General features: G+C 42.1%; 1 protein-coding gene across 11 annotated transcripts in view; it reads right to left on the bottom strand.

The window, feature by feature from the left end:
* Window positions 1-560: 560 nt before the first annotated feature.
* Window positions 561-20,476, bottom strand: part of LOC109864460 (myelin basic protein) — a 64,855-nt gene continuing 44,939 nt past the window's right edge. For 3 of the 11 annotated variants that reach the window (XR_004203387.1, XR_004203381.1, XM_031792084.1), the window contains 7 exons: window positions 18,170-18,696; window positions 6,555-6,647; window positions 6,212-6,238; window positions 5,855-5,884; window positions 4,532-4,606; window positions 4,308-4,326; window positions 561-2,229 (listed from right to left, as the gene is read on the bottom strand). Coding sequence is in view for 6 of the 11 variants with exons in the window: in XM_031792084.1 (XP_031647944.1) it covers window positions 4,324-4,326; window positions 4,532-4,606; window positions 5,855-5,884; window positions 6,212-6,238; window positions 6,555-6,647; window positions 18,170-18,283 (342 nt within the window). In the remaining 5 variants the exon portion in view is untranslated. Of the gene's footprint in view, window positions 2,230-4,307; window positions 4,327-4,531; window positions 4,607-5,854; window positions 5,885-6,211; window positions 6,239-6,554; window positions 6,648-18,168; window positions 18,697-20,476 lie in introns of those variants that run through there. The other 8 variants (XR_004203383.1, XM_031792094.1, XM_031792066.1 and 5 more) reach the window with 6 other exon arrangements.

A 20,476-nucleotide genomic window follows, 5' to 3' on the forward strand; every position in this document is an offset into this window, starting at 1 on the left:
CTGTGTCGTTTTATCTGTCGAACTGCTTTGCTTTATCTTGGCCAGGTCGCAATTGTAAATGAGAACTTGTTCTCAACTTGCCTACCTGGTTAAATAAAGGTAAAATAAAATAAAAATAAATAAATAAATAAAAACCTTGTCTCTAGAAAAGGCAAGTGTTTAGCGATTGAAAAATCCATTGCCACATAGAGGTACAAAAATGGGTTTTGACTATCTTTCATTAGTCCCAGAGTTATTAACCTTTCGCAGCATATGGAAAGAGCATGGCCTCTTTCAACTTCTATAAAAACAAATGTCTCTTCCCCCACATTGATGAATTATTCAATTCCTCTCCTTGATTATGCAATTATTGAGCAAACACAATTACTCTTGGAAGCAGGAGTGAGATGCAGCTCTGGCATGAGTCTGCTTCAAACGACACAATGACCTGACCTAAACAAAGATTGATTCGGCAACAGAGTTGAATATTTCATCACTTCTTGTACCCTACACCGGCAAATTACTGCATGTGTGTACACTACTTTTTAAATGTCTATCAAAACAACACAACCAGAGACCCATAACGATTTAATGATTTTTAATTCCTTTATTTTTTCCCAAGTTATTAAGTGGCTGGTCGTACATCTTTTTATTACCGATACAACAATGAGGGTCTCGAGAGTTTCATTTACATTCATTCACAGGACCCATACAAAAACACACGCGCACATTAAGACATGGGGGAGGGGTGACAGAGGGGGGGGGGGGGGGGGGGACAGGCAGAGTATGCTACAGATTACACATGTTTTTTATTTACTTAAACAAATGGAGGAAAGACTGGTGGGAGGATATTGGACAGTACAGTGGCAGTAATAAGCAGTTTTATGCAACTCATCGCTCGTACCTTGGTCAACAAACTCCACGCCCTCTGTATCCATCTTCATCTATTTTTTAAATAACATTTATGCTTTTACACAGGTAAATAAGGAGCACCTTTATGACAGTGTTGGTGTTTTAATATCCACATGGAGTAAACACAGCACATAGTTTTTGGCAGTCAGAAATGGTATTGCTTAGCTAGCTGTTTTGTATTCATATTTTGTGCAGTGCTTCGATAGATATATGAAGCAAGAGATACTTAAGACAGAGAAGACCACACCTAATGGGGGGAAAGGGTTTGAATCTGTCCTGTCATTGGAAATGCCATGGTTGTGGCAGGTCCAGCGCGAGCTTGGTTTCAGAGCAGTCCGTGTCTGCTTTTCAAAGGTCAAAACAGTGCACTTTAGACAAATCTCCATTATATCTGGATGGGGAAACTCCCAATACCATACACATTAGTGTCCTAATCAATCTACATGTACTGAAAATAATATTAGAAATGATAACATCATCCATTGATTTCTACAATTCAGTGGATACTACAGGCGAGACTTTTAGTGGGTTAACTTTCAGTAGCTCGATGTCATTTTACCACGGAAGATCACAGCCAGCCATAGACCCTAATGTAAAAACATGGAAGGACAGCAACACGTAAGACAGGACACTTACACTGATGACACGGGACGGTAAAGACGTACAAACACATGGCCAACTGGCCATCGCAACAACCCATGCAAGCTGAGTAAGACGATGCTTAGCTATGAATTCATGTCAGGTTGTACAGGAAATGGGAGAATGTGTGGGGTTTGGGGGGGGGGTAACGACAAAGACGAGCATGACAAGACAGATAATCATTCGTTTCTGAACCAGAACCAGACCTGGTCACACTTTCACAACCACAGGCGGTCAGGGCCAGGTCAATTGGACCTAAGCTACTTCAGCCAGGTCTGGTCCAGATAGCCAGCCTTGTTAGACGACTCTATACAGACAGACAGAGAAATAGAAATGAAGACACAGGTATTGTAGAGCTACGACAGGGGTCCTTTAGGCTGTGAGAGGGGGGTCCGGATGACTTCGGCAACAGTTCACATCCAAGATGGTTGCACAGGAGAGGCGGGAGGGAGGAGCAGGGGCGGGGTGTGGGGGCACAGATTGTGTCGCTATATCTACCAGCCGGGTGCGGTGGCGGAGGCATTTGAGTTATAAAATGAAAGGGTTAGAAAAGCAGGGAAGAGGTGTGTGTGAGTCGACAAAGATTCGTTCTTTTATCTTCTTTGTTTTCCCCCACTCGTGTCCCTTTCCTTGACGTCTGCCTTTGTGCTCTTGAAAGGGACCTCATTTTTTGGGTAGGGACCCAGTCCGGCTTGTGCCCTGCAAGAGAGTGAGAGACAAAATAATAATCAGGAAATGGATTGTTTTTGTCATTCGCTAACGATGCTCACTAAAGGGACCTGCTAATTAGGACACAAATGTCCAGCTGTATATAGACGTACAGTCTACGTGGCCTTGAGCATTGTGTACAATTGTTTTGTTCGAGTAGGTGGGTGAGTTCTAGGTATTATCAGAATTGTTTCTTTTGTGAATTCTCGGCTATGCCCTAAAAAGAGACATCTCCCAGTTCTAATTTGCATGTCGTTTCCAAAACTGATCAATGATGTGTTGTGCTGTGTTCACCAAGCTCAATCCCTAAGAATAGATTGTGCATTTTCTCATGGGGATATAAAAGTAGGAGAAAGAGGGGAGGATTGGAACGGAACAAAGATTATACAAATGAGACAATTCTTTAGGGAGAACTATTGGAATGAATATAATCCACAACGTACAAAGCCTTCAAATCTCCTGAAACAAAAGGAGATCAGAGGAAAAGGGCCAGACTCTGAGCAATTCTTACAGCAATTTGAGTTTAAAATCATTATCGGTTCGAAAAACAAACTAATTAGAATGCGGTAACAGAACTGGAGAATGGAAAACAAATGAAAAGAAAACGTGAAATAAAAGTCCGTCCCCAGATAATGATTCAAACAAAACGGTAATCGGAAGCGCTAAAGATGGTGGCTTTAGCTTAACGCCAATTAGGCAGAGAGATTGTGGGGAAACAAGCTATAAGCAAGAGAAGATTGGTGTACTATTTACCCACACATTTATAGACTTGATCGTCTCCATCTTTTAGTTTCATAATGCCACATAGTCCAACTAGCAAAGACACCTATGCAGGGATATATACAGACTCTCTAAACATTTTTAAAAGTAGGCCCCCTGTATGGTATGAGGGAGATGACTGTGCTTGGTTGCCTTGCTAATCACTGTGAGTGCACTGACTGTACCTACCGGAACATAAGCTCTCAGTGCCTATTCTGCCTAATTAAATAACTGTATCTGAAGCTTGGGCCAGACTGGGTAATTAAAACTGCCAGAGACCTCCAGAGCATGTCCTAGAGATTAGCATTCACCATGCCATGGATGACGCAAGGAGAGACAAACAAACAACAGCCGCTCAGAATGCAGGAGCTCTCCGAGTCACTGATCAGAGGAGAAAGTGAGTCGACGGGGCAGAGTGAGAGGTGAGAAGGATAACCGGGGAGCGTAGGAGAAGGAGAGAGACAGACAGAGGTGGAGACCAGAAGAGAGAGGGTAGAGAAAGATACAGGAGAGACTGTAGTAAAAAATATCTATAATGGTATACCCTCTGTTCAAACACCTCCGTCATCCGTTTGAGACGAACACACCGGGGTGCTATGCAGCTCCTCTAAAAGTCATTAAGTATTCACTCAAGTGTATATAAGTGTGTCTGCCTTACCTTTACGTGTGGCCTACTGCATCGGAGAAGGACCTCTTGAATAAGTCTGTCTGTGTAGTATCCCAGTATGATATACAGTGTGCTTGGTACACACATGCATGAACCAGATGGTCAATCTAATTAAAAGCGCAATGTCCTAGTTGTAGAAAGAATGCAAGGCACTGCTTCCATAACAGCTTGGTTTACCTGACGGTGTGTTTAAAGTCGCGGAAGCCATCGGCAAAGTGAGCAAAGCTACCACACGCCACAATTGTAATTGCTAAGCATGTCCCATTGCAGTTAGCACAGGTCTTAGAACAGCCATTAAGAGTAAGCAAGACTACTATCCCTAAAGCTGGTTTCGATGTGTAGGCCCACAGGTGCATGATCACTGCCTGCAAGTAAGCTGCCAATTATGTTAGGTGCTGCATGTCTGTATCAAGCCACAAATAGCGTTACCTTTGACATCAAACTGCACTCTTTAATGCATGAAGCCTGTAGCATCAGCCAGACACTGTAATTATCACTGTCTAGAGGCTGTCTCAAGGTGCAGTTATTCTGCCGGTGGTATGATAGGCAATGGAAGGTGCCACCTTAGCCTACCAACGTTGAATAAATTCATAGCAAGTAAGAATAAATATATATTGCCGCCCATGACTCATTAGCTACTCACTGAATGGTGGCTATCATCACTGAGGTGAAAGAAGAAGAGAGTGACAGAAGGGAGGAATACAAGAGAAAGAAAGATCCCATCTGTTTAATCAAGTGCACATTCTGGAATTAGTTTCGATAACATACAAAGGGAATTATATAATTGGATATTCCCTTTTCATGTTACTGTCAAAGACAGATCAGAGCGTTTTTGTTCCTTTATAAATGGGTTTCGTGTTCGTTTACCATTTTGAAGATCTTGGACAGGGTTCCGCTGTCGCCTGCACCGGCCTTCTTCGCCTTGGCGGATCCTGTTGACTTCTGAGACACCCGGAAGAGAGCAGGGGTGAGGTAAGACACCGGGAGACATTGTTGTTGTCACCTAGCATGGTGGCCCAGTCAGTGTGTGCTTTTGCCAGCTCGTCTCTGTGTTTGTTCATCTAAATGATTTACTAATGGCTAAAAAGCGGCATCGTGTACATATCTTACGTGGGTATTGCATGGTGTTTTAAAGAATGTTTTCTGATAATATCATATCAGCGACAGCTCAACTGAAAGCCAGCAGGTGACGAGCTTATAGAAAAGATGGCCTTCGAGTCAGTGACTCTTATCACGGAGTGAAATTTTACCTACAGTTTTGAACTAGTCTAGCCTAGATCAAAAAGTGGCTCATTGGAGCAAATCAATCGGAGTCAAAGTGGAAGTGCTTCCACTTAAGCACTTTCTAAATTCAATCACAGTAACAGCTGAGCTGTGGCTGCTCTGACTCTCACAGGGGGGGTTTAGACTGGGAACCGTTCACGCAAAACTCCAATAAACATGCATGAGGATGAATGAAATGTTGGGGAGGAACACTTCAAAGTGTTACTTAAAGATCCCTTACCTCAGAGAAGAGCTTAAAAGGTCTCATCCCTTATCACTCTGTTATTTCACCCCCCCCCCCCCACACAATGTTAACTGTTATGTGTGACTCATAACATCTACAACACACACACACTCATACACACCAGCGGAGGCTGCTGAGGGGAGGACGGCTCATAATAATGGCTGGAATGGAGTAAATGGAATGGGCATCAAACGCGGTTTCCATGTAGCTGATACAATTCCATTGAATCCGTTCCAGGCATTAATATGAGCCGTCCTCCTCATCAGCAGCCACCACTGACACACACACAGAGACATACAGAGACACACAGAAAGACACAAACGCATGTGCACACACACACAAACCACAAACACACACGTGCATGCACGCTCGCACAGGGGCCAACAGGGGCCAAGAGAAGAGGACGAGGCAAATAAGAAAAGGATTAAGTTGCTGGTTATCATACCAAAAGGGAAAAACGACTTCAGCAAATAAAGAACTGGATATTCAATTGAGCCAGAGACGGAGAGCTTGCCAAACAAAACCACTCAAAACATGATTTAATAAAATAGAAAAACCGATGAGGGCGTTATGCATGTATGCTTGGATTACAACAAGCTCTCCAGCCTTAAAATGGTTACAGAATAGACTGTTAAAGACTGTTTTCTCTTTGTTTGCTTTAGCTGTAGCGTTTAACCACGTACCTGGCCTAGTTTCGCAGTCATTGCCGTCCACTGGACAAGGACACGTACGAGACAGAGACAGGGAATAGACAGGGGTGAGACACAGGGGTGAGGGGAGGAGAGTTAATCACTCAGGCCTTACACAGAGCAAAGGCAGTGCAGCATGAAGAGATGAGTCCACATCCAGGGCAGAGCAGAGCAGAGCAGAGCAAGGCAGACGCTCGCGTCACCAGAGAGAGCACAGACTCAGTGAGATACGCTCAGTGACATCACATGTTATTAACAAAGCCAAATACACAATCCCATCCAAAGACGAAAACAACCTTCGACTCCTCAATTGGACAATATTGAAAAAGAGTAAGAGTAAATGGGGCTCACCCTAGACTTAGGAGGGGCAGGGGACACCTGAGGGGAGAGAGTGACAGAGATCTTTAGAAATACAATAGATGAGGGTATTTCTCATTACATTTTAGTCATTTAGAAGACACTCTTATCCAGAGCGACTTACAGGATCAAATAGGGTTAAGTGCCTTGCTCAAGGGCACTTCAACTGATTTTTCACCTAGTTGGCTCAGGGATTCGAACCAGTGACCTTTCGTTTACTGGCCTAAAGTCATTTCTACTGCTAGGCTACCTGCTCTTAACTGGTAGACTACCTGACGCCCTCATATCAACAAGTCAAACATCAACAGTGGAAAACTATGCAAATGGGGTGACTCACGATCGTTCTGAAGAGGCGCACAACAGCGTTCTCCCCACCCTTAGGGGCTGCCTTGGCAGGTCTGACAGGAGAGGACAGGCCACGGAAAGAACCCTGGAGGAAATGGAGGGAGGGATGGAAGAAGGAAAGGAGGGCAGGATGGAAGAAGGAAAGGAGGGCAGGATGGAAGAAGGAAAGGAGGGCGGGATGGAAGAAGGAAAGGAGGGCAGGATGGAAGAAGGAAAGGAGGGCAGGATGGAAGAAGGAAAGGAGGGCGGGTTGGAAGAAGGAACAGAGGGAGGGATGGAAGAAGGAAAGGAGGGCGGGATGGAATAAGGAAAGGAGGGCGGGATGGAAGAAGGAAAGGAGGGCGGGATGGAAGAAGGAAAGGAGGGCGGGATGGAAGAAGGAAAGGAGGGCGGAATGGAAGAAGGAAAGGAGGGCAGGATGGAAGAAGGAAAGGAGGGCAGGATGGAAGAAGGAAATGAGGGCGGGATGGAAGAAGGAAAGGAGGGCAGGATGGAAGAAGGAACAGAGGGAGGGATGGAAGAAGGAAAGGAGGGCGGAATGGAAGAAGGAAAGGAGGGAGGGATGGAAGAACATTATAAAGGCACAGCGGGAATACATATAGCCCAACACAACCTAACAATAAAGCGTGTTCCCTGAACCAGACCAGGCTCTACTCTGCCTCCACTCTCCAGCTTCTGAAAGGTGTTACCATTGGAAACAGCTGGTGGCATATTGCCAAACACCAGGGATGCTGGAGCACATTTTCTGTGGCTGTGGAACGACTTCTTCCACTGGATGGACTACCTGGGGAGCTCTTACATCACAGAGGACCTGAGATAAGCTCTGAGTCATTCACAGCAGACTCACGTAGGTGTCCACAGATAACGCCCATCCAAAACTCATTCAAACGGAAAATAAGTGGTTAAAAACTAATTTGATGAAGGAATTATAAATTAATTAATAAAGTCAGTAAGAAAAAGTTTGGGATCTTTTGCAAAGTGTGGTAAATATCAACACTAAATGCTGTTGAAGGGGAAGTTAAGTAGAGATCAATACAATTAAGTTGTACTTCAGACAGATACATCTTTAGAGGATTGGATGGGGATGAATGCAAAATTAGCTCTATGTCTCGTTCTCTTGAACTTGAATAAATAGCATCCCCCCTCGCTCTCACAATAGGCTTCAACATGTTCCTTCCAGACGCACACAACTGGGACCTTAATTAAAATTGTGTGATTCTGAAAAGATTCATTGTCATTTTCTCAATAATAACCCTGATTATTCCCGGTTGGCTATTTAGGGGTATGTTTGTGAATAACATCCTTTGATATAGCGAAACCCATTTCTTCCTAATGAGTGCCTCTCTCTCTGTGGTATTTTGTGAAGTGAGAGCAAGGGGACCTTTATGCCCCCATTCATGTCAGTAAGTGAAGAGAGTGGAGAGGCTCTCACTGAATCCCTGTGATTATCCCTATGAGAGAACTTTACCAAAATGAGAGGGTAAACTTTCACCCCTGTGCATCATTCACAATATAATACACTCATTAGGGTTTCCAATTGAATCTCATTCACTGTCTTTTATGCCCATATATGGATGTATGGTTGGATGGATGGATGGATGCAGACTCATGCAGACAATGACCTCTGGAAAGAAACACATTGCTATAGAAAATGTGTTGTGTTTTTATGAGCATTATCCTCTCCAATAACTAGGTATCTAAACCCGGAGGACCAGAGGTCATTTAGAATCTATCAAACTAAGCGATGCGTTCTATTGGAAGTGGATGATAATATCCAACACATTTATGAATACAGATGACGCTCAGTAGAATAGCCAATAGGTAGCATGGTTGTTGGTTGGTCAGTTCGTTCCCTATGAGCAAAAAGATGTTGAAAATAAGTGGAAAATAAGTTATTTTCAACCAAAAAAAGTGCTCGCTGGGTTTGTGCTGGAGCTGGTACAGGTGAAGTAACTTCACCGCCTTGTGGTTGTTGTGAAGAACTGATCTGTCTCACAGCCGCGTCTCACACACATCAGAAGTTCCAGTTATGTTCCCACTAAATACAGTTCCAGAGATTGAGCGGCCTGAGAGAAAGAGTTGGGAAGAGAAAGTCAGAAAGTGGAGGGAGAGAAGTAGAGAGAGAAAGACATTGAAAGACAGGCAAGGAGCTAGCAAAAGAGGAATAGACGTGAAGAGAGAGGTGCCCAGTGGGGATTTCAGTGTTCCCTTGGGTTTGTCTGTACCTTAAACCCACGCTTTGTCTTCAGATAATGTAACTAGACCATCAATTACACAGTATTGTATGTTACATCATGTTGGCAGCTTGAGAAATCCTTCTAAATTGTAGCTGATTCAGAATTTTGGGAAAGTATTGTTCCGTGGAATTTTTATGACTCTAGGAGTCACAGGAGGTTGGTGGCACTTTAATTGGGGAGAACGGGCTGGTGGTAATGACTGTAGTGGAATCAGTGGAATGGTATGAAATACATCAAACACATGGTTTCCAGGTGTTTGATGCCATTCCATTTGCTCTGTTCCGGCCATTATCATGAGCTGTCCTCCCCTCAGCAGCCTCCTGTGCCAGGAGTAAAAGGTCATTCAAAATGCATCAGTGAATCAGGCAATAGTTCTGAAAATATATATATTTTTTGTTGATAAAACTTCTTTCTTTTTTTAAACTCCTACTTGACCGTATTTTACATTGAGTAATCCTAAATTCAGAATTTAGAATCCGTTTGGATATATTAGTAAAGAGGGATCACAATATTCAGTTATGAACTTCACATGTCCTTTACTGAAACATGTTGCATTGAACGTTGTCAGTATAGTATAGTATTTTCCAACACAAGAAGAGTGTTCAAAGGACAACGGTATTCTGAAGCAAGGAGGGTCCTTTCAGGATAGAGCAGAGCGGGGGATAGCTGCGTAGGGAGGGAGGAAGGGACGGAGGGAATGTTCTCTCTCTGTTTGATGTTCGAAGAGTATGAGAGGTAAGTGTGTGTTCCTGGCACGGAGCGCATTGTTATTTGGCCACAATTCAGACGTCACAAAGTAGCTGTGCTCATTCCACCGCGGAAAAGAAAAACAATAAAAATGCATCACACTGCCATCCAAATTTCATAAAGCTACAAATCCAGTTTCATCCTCAACATACATGATTGGATTTGCATAACAATGGACGTCCATTTATACGTTCTAAACTCAGCGAGCTGCTCTCATGGCAGCCCAGGCGTCGTAGAGAAAGTTCGGTAACACTTCGCTTGACACTTCACTATCCCATTAACACGTCAGTGTCGTTTCACCTCTGACATAGAGGCTGTTATCCAGAGGTGTTAGGTCAGTACAGTCGTAATGCAAAAATCTTACCTCTATCGTGACAACATAAATTAGAACTGCAGTCTTGAATGGATTATAGACCAGATTACACCGTCATGTTAATGTCATAGTAACCAAAAGTTTCCTGCAGTGAAGAACAAGGTCACCTAGACCCAGGTAGAGAGAGTATTCAGGACTCATAGGACACCTCATCCCTGAGGATTTAATTACTGTCAAACCTCTCTCCTCGGAGGTGCTGGAGGTCAAACCTGGAGCCGACTCCTTCAGAAATGGATCACGGTCAATCATTTATTCTGGAATAAATGAATTGTAATAATATATTATTTACTAAGGAGCAGGAGGATATGTGGGCCACATAGTTATCACTACATCCTATCCTATTGAGACAGTGTGTGAGTTATTGTGGACACACACAAATCACAAACTGCCCACTGTCAAATAAACAGATCTTACCCATGCAGTTGAAGTCGGAAGTTTACATACACTTAGGTTGGAGTCATTAAAACTTGTTTTTCAACTGCATGTTTCTTGTTAACAAACTATAGTTTTGGAAAGTTGGTTAGGACATCTACTTTGTGCATGACACAAGTGACTGTGACTTTAAACAGCTTGGAAAATTCGAGAAAGTTATGGCATGGCTTTAGAAGCTTCTGATAGGCTAATTGGCATCATTTGAATCAATTGGAGGTGTACCTGTGGATGTGCTTCAAGGACTACCTCCAAACTCAGTGCCACTTTGCTTGACATCATGGGAAAATCAAAAGAAATCAGCCAGACCTCAGAAAAAAATTGTAGACCACAAGTCTGGTTCATCCTTGGGAGCAATTTCCAAATGCCTGAAGGTACCATGTTCATCTGCACAAACAATAGTGGTCAAGTATAAACACCATGGGACCACGCAGCCGTCATACCGCTCAGGAAGGAGACGCGTTCTGTCTCCTAGAGATGAACGTACTTTGATGTGAAAAATGCAACTCAATCCCAGAACAGCAGCAAAGGACCTTGTGAAGATGCTGGAGGAAACAGGTACAATAGTACTATATCAACATAACCTGAAAGGCCTTTCAGCAAGAAAGAAGCCACTGCTCCAAACCTCCATAAAAAAAAGCCAGACTACGGTTTGCAACTGCACACGGGGACAAAGATCGTACTTTTTGGAGAAATGTCTTCTTGTCTGATGAAACAAAAATATAACTGTTTGGCCATAATTACCATTCTTATGTTTGGAGGAAAAAGGGGGAGGCTTGCAAGCTGAAGAACACATTCCAACCGTGAAGCACGGAGGTGGCAGGTGTTGTCGGTGTGCTTTGCTGCAGGAGGGACTGGTGCACTTAGATGGCATCAAAAAATTACGTGGATATATTAAAGCAACATCTCAAGACATCAGTCAGGAAGTCAAAGCTTGGTCGCAAATGGGTCTTCCAAATGGACAATGACCCCAAGCATACTTCCAAAGTTGTGGCAAAATGGCTTAAGGACAACTAAGTCAAGGTATTGGAGTGGCCATCACAAAGCCTGACCTCAATCCTATAGACAATCTGTGGGCAGAACTGAAAAGGCGTGTGTGAGCAAGGAGGCCTACAAACCTGACTCAGTTACACCAGCTCTGTCAGGAGGAATGGGCCAAAATTCACCCAAATTATTGTGGGAAGCTTGTGGAAGGCAACCCGAAACATTTGACCCAAGTTACAATTTAAAGGCAATGCTGAAGGAAATAATTCTCTCTACTATTATCCTGACATTTCACATTCTTAAAATAAAGTGGTGATGCTAACTGACCTAAGACAGGGAATTTTTACCAGGATTAAATATCAGTAATTGTGAAAAACAGAGTTTAAATGTATTTGGCTAAGGTGTATGTACACTCCCGATTTCAACTGAATATATAGTGCATGCTCCTCAATCCAGCACAGCTTTACATTTGACTTAGATTTGATTGCTCACATAGAACAAACAAGACTCACCGGCTGCAGATCCACTAGCCACTGACTGACTCCTTTGAAGTGACATCTACTGTAACAGTTCGTAGTCTCAGGAGGACAGACTTTTTGAAGTACTTCTACTGCCAGATGACCTCATCAGTTGTCTCTGCAGCAACTTCTCCAACGATTTAAGAGAAGCTAGCAGGAATTGGACAACTACCTCAGGGGATTGACAGTTTACAACAACGTGTCATATGAGAAAGCAGTGGCGCTCTAGGTCATTCCCTAACACTGACAACAATCACAAGACAACGTTGGGGACTACAATCTTGTGAACCATAATTGAACTGGTTCTTTTACCATCCAATTCCAGGGTACTGGACTGGACGTCTAGTGAGGCCTAGCTCTTGACATTTGACCGTGCTTGTCTTACAGTGCCAGCTGAAAGTAGGGTAATAGTAGGTATGCTCTACACTCCTCAGTCCTCATCACCTCTGGATCCTAAAACAAACAAAACACCAACTATACCACAGTCAAATACATGTAGTGCTCAGAGCAAGTTCAGGTTCTGTTTCATGTCCTTGTTTTGCTCTCAGGTATGAATACTTGACTTGACTCTGGCTATCACTATTAGGGTCTTAGATATTGGTCAAATTTACACATTTACACATTAAGAACAAGGTAGCATTGACTCCTTGACTCTTTCATTGTTGACCACGAGGAACATCTAATGGGTTCAATGAGAAGTAGCATGACAATACTTCACTTGGAGGTCTCCAAAAAGTGGGACAGACAAAAGTGAGACAGACTTTCTTGTTTTCATTTTGTATTCCGGTTGGTTTTGAAAATAGCTGTTATTTGCCCCTTTGCTAGCCTGAATACAAAATGAAAACAAGAAATAAACACTGTTGTTTTATCCTGATTTACTGTATCTTGATAAGCTTTCCAAGATGTTCAATTAAAAAGCAATTCAAAAAATACGTTCAATTAAAAAAGCCTAAAATACAAATGTGACTGAAATATAATTTTCAGTTGAATAAAAGTCATAAGGCAGACAGTACTAAGATGCATTTCCAAAAGAACGAATTCAGCATATTAACCTGGTCCCAGATCTGTTAATGCTGTCTTGCCAAATCCTATGGTCATTGTCATGTCAAACATGATTAACTTCTCACTGTGCCCATCAATGACAGCATGATCAGATATGGAGATTGAGGTGAGGCCAGACTGTTTGGCATGACAACAATTTGTCTAAAGAGACTTATGCATGCCAGAAACTCTAACGTCCAAAGATGAACTTTGGAACAAACAATTCTAACATCCGAATGTGGGAAATGGTCAATGAGTAGATGTCGAAAACAAATGTCATATTGCTTTTCATTTTGTGATGTTATTAAAAACTGTATGAACCAAATACCGTAACTTAGGAAGGAAACCCCCGCCGGCAGTCTAGTTTCCATCCAATATGTTGTCTATGTGATATGAAAATGGATGTAACTATTTTTGTTAAGACAGGAATGTGATTTTAGTTTAAGAGAGTTTAAGATAATTGTTTTTCATATAAACTATGCACAGTGACTAGCCACGCTCAGTACGACGATGACGGAACACCCCCGTTGGCCAGAGTGCTTAAAAGGACTCGCTAAGAATTAACATACTCGACCAAAAGAAGTGAGACCATGGTCCACACGTTGAAATGGTTGGAAACGCTGATAGTCTCGGAAATGCTGAAACTCTCAACCTCAACACTAGATCAGAAGATAACCTCACCTACCAGACCAGTAAAGCATGGAACGTTAGCTATATGCTGGGAATGATTAGAACTTAGTCTCAACTTAACCTCACCTACCAGACCAGAATAATGTCCCCTCTATCTCTCTCTCTTTCCCCACCCCCTCTCCATATGTGTAACAAGCCGTCATATCTGGTCAATCTACTAGGGACTTTTGTCTCATGTAAGTGTATATTCTGTGTTATTTAGTTAGTAAAGAAATGATTAAACCACTTTGTGTAGTACTGAATAATCAGCAACGACTGTTCAGAATGAGAACTGATGAGGTAATGATTAATAAGTGACTGTTATGGATATATAACTTATATATATATACATATATATCTTCTTGAGTTTAATTCGGGAGATGGTAACTCGTTAAACAACTTCTTCCGTTGTGCCCCAAATTCCTAATGAGTTAGTTGTTTCATGATTCATTTAAATCTGGTAACAATTAAACATAGATAGGGGATTGAACAAATAGCAGTCATCAGATTAATGAAGTTCACATCACAACAAAAGTGACATTACATAATAAACAACAATAAAAAAGCATAACAAACACTGCTTAGGGTGAGTGTTGTTAAGAGAGTTTAATCAAGCCATTTATCCAAAAGCTCAGAACAGGATCAGGTTAGGAACAGATGTTGGTCATTACAATTCACAGGAAATACAAAACAAAATGACAAGCATCAGTTGGATGTCTCAAAGCATTACAAAAGGGATCATCGAATAGGATCCATGGATCCACCCTGGGATCAAACAGACTCCCACACACACAAACACAGTTCCTGACAGGGTCAAGGAAGACCTGGGTTCAAATACTATTTGAACTCCTTAAAAATACTTTTAGCGTCTGCTTTAGTCTGCCCTGAGTTCCAGTTGGGCAGGGCTTTCACTTTTGAGACTACTCTATTGGCTCCATTGCGCCAGGCAAGCTCAATCAAGCTCAGCTGAAGCATTTGAAATGATTTTAGATAGTATTTGATCCAGGTCTGGGTAAAAAGACAACAGTGAACCTGAGCGGTGCTCCATCAAGCTGGCGGGAGGAGTTCAGCTCTTAGAAGCTTTTGGGTTCTGAATCATAAACAGTTGTTGTACTGTACTTTTAACATTCTTCAGGCTATCGGGTCCTAGTCCTGACAAAGTTACTCAATAGACCCCGTATTTAAGTTGACTTATTTTGCTGTCATGGAGTTCAGTTTCATGGTGCCTGCACATAGACACTCATTTATCCATCAAATTAGTCTAATAAGGTCTTCCCCTTTTTGAATAATACGGATTAACCAATCAGCTTTGACAGGTAACAAATTGGCTTCAGTTCCTGAGGTTAAATCAGTTTTGTCTTTGTTTTTTGGTGATATCTTTCAAATTTCTTAAAATATATATATATATATATGACATCACCATGCAGATTCCCATGAACTAGTTTCGAAACCAGAATCAACTAATGAAAGGCCCCAAAAAATACAGGTGAAACCAAGACAAGAATGTACAACAGAAAGAGATAACTCCAGGTTGTAAAAGGATCCATGGCTCAACAGTGAACATTCATATCAGTCAATAACAGTAGCCCATTCCTGCAGTCAAATTACCTAGTTGCATCATGGGTGGAATGTTATTCATATTTTTTTCTTAATTAATAATAAATAAATGCAAATTTAACTGCAAATCTGGTGTTTCTATGTCAAAAGGTTTGGTTATATTTCAGTCTTCTGTGATGTATATAAAGTGTAATATTGGGATGCAAACTCAAGATTGAATACATTTCAACTCTATATCTGACATGGTACAGGTGTCTTCTTTTTTTAAAGCCCATAACCATGTGTGTGAGGTGTAATACTTTAGTTTCAAAATAGATTTGTTTAAGACTATCAAGAAACACTGACCCTGATTTAGCCAACTGCAGTAAAAGGTTAAAGAAGGATTTTTATGCATTGAGACTATTGGGATGTGGATTGTAGTGTGTGTGCCATTCTGAGGGTGAATGGGCAAGACAAAATATTGAAATGCCTTTGAACGGGGTATGGTAGTAGGTGCCAGGCGCACCGGTTTGAGTGTGTCAAGAGCTGCAATGCTGCTGGGTTTTTCATGCTCAACAGCTTCCCGTGTGTATCAAGAATAGTCCACCCTCCAAAGGACGTGTTCCTAATGTTTTGTACACCCAGTGTATATTTCCACGCTATGAGGCTGGAATAAATAATACTGTGAAAATTATGACAATTCCCTTTTAGTGGAAGAGCTGTTTGAAAAGACAGGCTGAAATTTAAGCCTGTTTTGGTAGGATTACCAGGCAGTCAATTAGTTAATAGACCAATAAGAAACAGTTCCAAACTTCTCTGCCAATAACTCTGCCACTCAGACCACTCCCACATAGTCCTAGCTAAATTATTGCTTGAGAAATGACTCTTTGCTAAGAAGCAATTTGTTTCTTTTGACCAAAACGAAAACAAATCACAGTAAAGGTACTTGACTGTCACCCAGAAATTATTTGATATTCGATTTTTTAAAACGTCTACATTGGACTTTTAAGATAAAAAAAAAAAATGTTGAACCTGTTTATCCTTTTTTAAACTTTGATCAGTGCAGAAAGAAAAAAAATTCTGCTCGAGGCAACAGAGTTAGGGATCATATATTTGAAATACAAAACATTTATCACACATCTGAAGGCAACTCCACTACTCTGATGTAGAAAACAACGTACAATTTCCTGAAAGAACAGAAAGCGGTGACAATTAAATTCAAACAAATAGATAAAAACAAAAAGCTAATACTGGCTCTTTTACAATAATTTTGTTCATTCAATTTTGACAGGCAAACACTGAAATTTTCACTCGTGGCAGATATTTTAGCAGCACATTCCAATGATGTTTAAAACGTGAAAGAATCTCATCTTACGATGCACACAACCAAATAATTCCCGAAATGAAAAACAAAAACTGCTCAAATGACTTTGATCTGGGATTTAATTCAAATATGCAACGGTCAAAAGATTTTTGTCCTCTCTGAAGTTGTTACAAAGGCATGGGAGGAATGCATATTGTTGAGACAGTTCAGTCCACATTCTGCAACCTATTGGATCACCATCTCAAACTACCATTCTCCTCTCTGAACCAATGAGGAAGTCACTCCCAATCCCCAGAGTGAAGCAGAGCTGGACAGCATAACGGAGTTGGACTTGAACTCTCTCTTCAATACAGTGTACCAACTTCAACACATAACTGTTGAAATATACAGTACATTTTGTTTTAGATGACAACTGATAAACAAACAGTGCCAAGCAGACTGAAATGTGCACTGCACTGGGCTGCCATATCAATTTATCTACATCCCTCGTCACCAGCTCAAAGGAGAGGCTTTGGGATTTAGCATTTAGTATATCACAGAGAGATCGAGAGAGAGAGAGAGAGAGAGAGAGCGAGACAAACATGGCAATGTGGGCTCAACTATTCTCACTGTACCGCAACAGTTATCCACACACACATCTGGGTCCAGGTGGCGCTTGCTACGCCAGGATAGTGGGTTCAACTCCCGGGACCGCCCATACTTCAAATGTATGCATGACTGTAAATCGCTTTGGATGAAAGCGTCCCCTAAATGACATATATTATCTGAACTCCGACGACACAACGCAGCATCTTGAATTATACATAAACCCATATAGGATAAGGATTAGCCGAGATAAATGGGTTTATAGTATATTATTTATGTTGGATTATGTAAAATATTATGGGCTAGAGCTGTCTTTGTAAAGAAGGAGTGAGAGAATCCTAGTCTCTCCACACCCAATGGAGGTCCATGCAAGGCATTTAGGTTATAGTTCCCCACCATGGACTATCCACAGTTAAAATGGCTAACTACTAAAGACTGAGAAATCAGGAAAATTGGTAGCCTAACAATCATACCAGTCTCTCCCAAAATACATCCAAGTAAGGGTGCTGACATATGACATTTATTCCAATTTTCCCCATAAAATCTCCCGAATCATTACTCTCTCTTAAAAATACCTGATACACAACTTTAAAATGGCTCCAGTTTTAGATATATTTATGAGTTAAGCATAGAGTATATTTGGAATGAAAGCACACACACACACACACACACACACACACACACACACACACACGGATCAATTCAATCATTCACCTGTCCTGTACCACAACTATGAACATATAAGTAGCACATATGCTTTGAAGCTATAACTGAAATAAAATGTAAAATAAAACATTTAAATGACATTTTATTGTGGTACTAACAATCACAGAACAATTAGTCCAATGACTTTAAGCCAAAGCCTCTTTGCGTTACACCAATCTCAAACCACACCCAAATCAGTTATCCAGTGTAAATGTAGCTTTCAATGCTATTCATTCGCAAAGAAGCAAATTTCAGGAGAATGTCATAAACTTTGGTACATCACAAGAAAAAAAAATGACATCAAATCTAAGCAAATTGAAACAAAAACAAAAACAGATCACAATCTGCCAAAACCATAAGTCAGACATTAGTCCCTCAAATTAAGACTGAACACAAAAATAAAACATGGTACTTTAGAGGTGTATCTTTGAAACAAATCAAACTCTCTGATTTCCTCACCTTGCTCTTCCTCTTCTTGTCCCCTCCAAAGAAGTTCCCAATTTGATCCATAAGGCCAGGGGCCTTCTTTTTCCTTCCCAGGCTAGACAGTCCAGAGGAGCTTGCAGTTGCCATGTCGGTGGTTAGGGTTGGGTAATGCTGCTAGTATCTCTGTAAGTGGGGTTCGGTCTCTCAGGTAAGAGCGAAGGGGGTATTAAAGATCGAGAAAGCGAGGGCAAAGAAACAAACTTAGTCTAGATCCTGATCCTCTGAACCGCACTCTGATCCCGCTCCGCTGTGCTCTTGGATGGTCTGTAGCTCATCTGATTCAGAAGGGCGGTCTTTGAAGGTGTTGTCCTCGCGGCCCGGGGCATCTCGGGAGAAGAGGCGGACCAGGTGGGGGCGTGGCGCGGTGCTATCGTCAGCATCAGCTGTGCTGGCCTCGTTCCAGGAACTGCTGGGCCCCTCAGTGCCCGTGGAGTCAGTCGCCGCCGACGCCTTCTCAGAGGGGCAGCCATTGTTCGGGTTCACATCTGCCTCACCCAGGCCTGCGCAGAAACAACAAGGGTTATCTATTGGACCATGGGGCCTGCATGGCGCACAAGGGCCCTGCACAATGAGTCCCTTTGACAAGACCCTGCCCTTTCTGCCAGATAAACTCAACAGAGAAGGGATCCTGAGTGACATGCCCTGTAATAGATCTAGAACACAGATCAAATGCATAGCTAGGAGATTATTGCACCTGGGAAAACCATACATTGTTAGCAAGGGACATTACCTACGGTACTATCAAAACAGTTTCATTGTCTCCTCCCTCAGTCCATGCCAAAAGTTCCTTACAGTTCTAATACTGTATAAAAGTAACATAGCACACACATATCCTTCCCCAAACCCCCCACCACAAGCCCAATAACTCTCTTGGAATTATAATGGCATACTTTCCACATTCCTGTACAGGAATACTTTCACCAGGTAAGTTGACTGTGAAGACATTCTCATTTACAACAATGACCTTGGGAATAGTTACAGGGGAGAGGAAGGGCGATGAATGAGCCAATTGGAGGCTGGGGATGATTAGGTGGCCATGATGGTATGAGGGCCAGATTGTGAATTTAGTCAGGACACCGAGTGTTAACATCCCTACTCTTAAGATAAGTGACATGGGATCTTTAGTGACCACAGAAAGTCAGAACACCTGTTTAATGTCGCATTCGAAAGACAGCACCCCTACACAGGGAAATGTCCCCAATCACTGCCCTGGGGCATTAGGAAATATATATATTTTAGACCATAAGGAAAGAGTGCCTCCTACTGGCCCTCAACACCAGATCCAGCAGCATCTGGTCTCGCGTCCAAGAACAACCCTGCTTAGCTTCAGAGCCAGGCCAGCAGATGGATGCAGGGTGGTACTCATATCCCGAGGTCAGTCATTTGTCATTGAATGTCCAACGCTGACACTCTAATTAACACGTTTCTCCATTTGTTTTCCACATGTGCGAATGGACACTAAGGCCATCAGTGGGACGCTGAGATCTACGGCATTACCTGTAACTTATCCCTTCTGACAGAAGCCACCATGCTAGCTAGCTACCGGAGCACTGGGCATGCAGCACAGCGCTCCCCGAAGAACAATGTAGACACTATACTGGACGAAATGGTGTAGGAAAAAACAACAGTGGAATCCGCATGCTAATATTTCCTCAACAGTGGTCTATTGTCAGAGCCGCATAGTTATTTATGTGGGACAAGGAGGCCAGTGTCCCTAAAATAACTCCTATAAGTATGGATTTTCAACCCGATGCACAGTGACACTTATCTGACGCCTGAGCAACTGCAAGGCAGGCGTTGGTTTGAGCCGGTTTGAGCAGACCATTGGGTTCGAGAAAGACCTCAACAATAACTCAAAATGGATCAACAAGGCGTTCAGATGGAAGGATATCACAGCATTTAGAATAAAACATTTTAAAAAATATATAAAAAAATTGCAATTTGGAGAACCAAACCGAACTTCCAGATCTGGATCTACTGACAAATCTTCAGATTCTATGATCAAAGAGACGCGTACATCTGAGTACAACTAAAGCACGGACGCTGAGACTGTTAGAGTTGTGTGAATGATGTACATGGAGGTAGAGCCATACTGCTCGAGTCAGCTGCAACGACAAATCACAGGCACTTGAACTGGCAACACTGAAATTAAATATCTACCATGAAAGCAGGTTTTCTGTAGCGGAAGCTATTTACTTACTAAAACAAATTGCTCTTAGATATGATTGTGTAAAAGGATGAAAGGACGGCTGGTCTCAACCGAAGCTCAAAGCCCATTGG

The sequence above is a fragment of the Oncorhynchus kisutch genome, linkage group LG2 (assembly GCF_002021735.2).
Source record: "Oncorhynchus kisutch isolate 150728-3 linkage group LG2, Okis_V2, whole genome shotgun sequence".
Classification (NCBI taxonomy): Eukaryota; Metazoa; Chordata; class Actinopteri; order Salmoniformes; family Salmonidae; genus Oncorhynchus; species Oncorhynchus kisutch.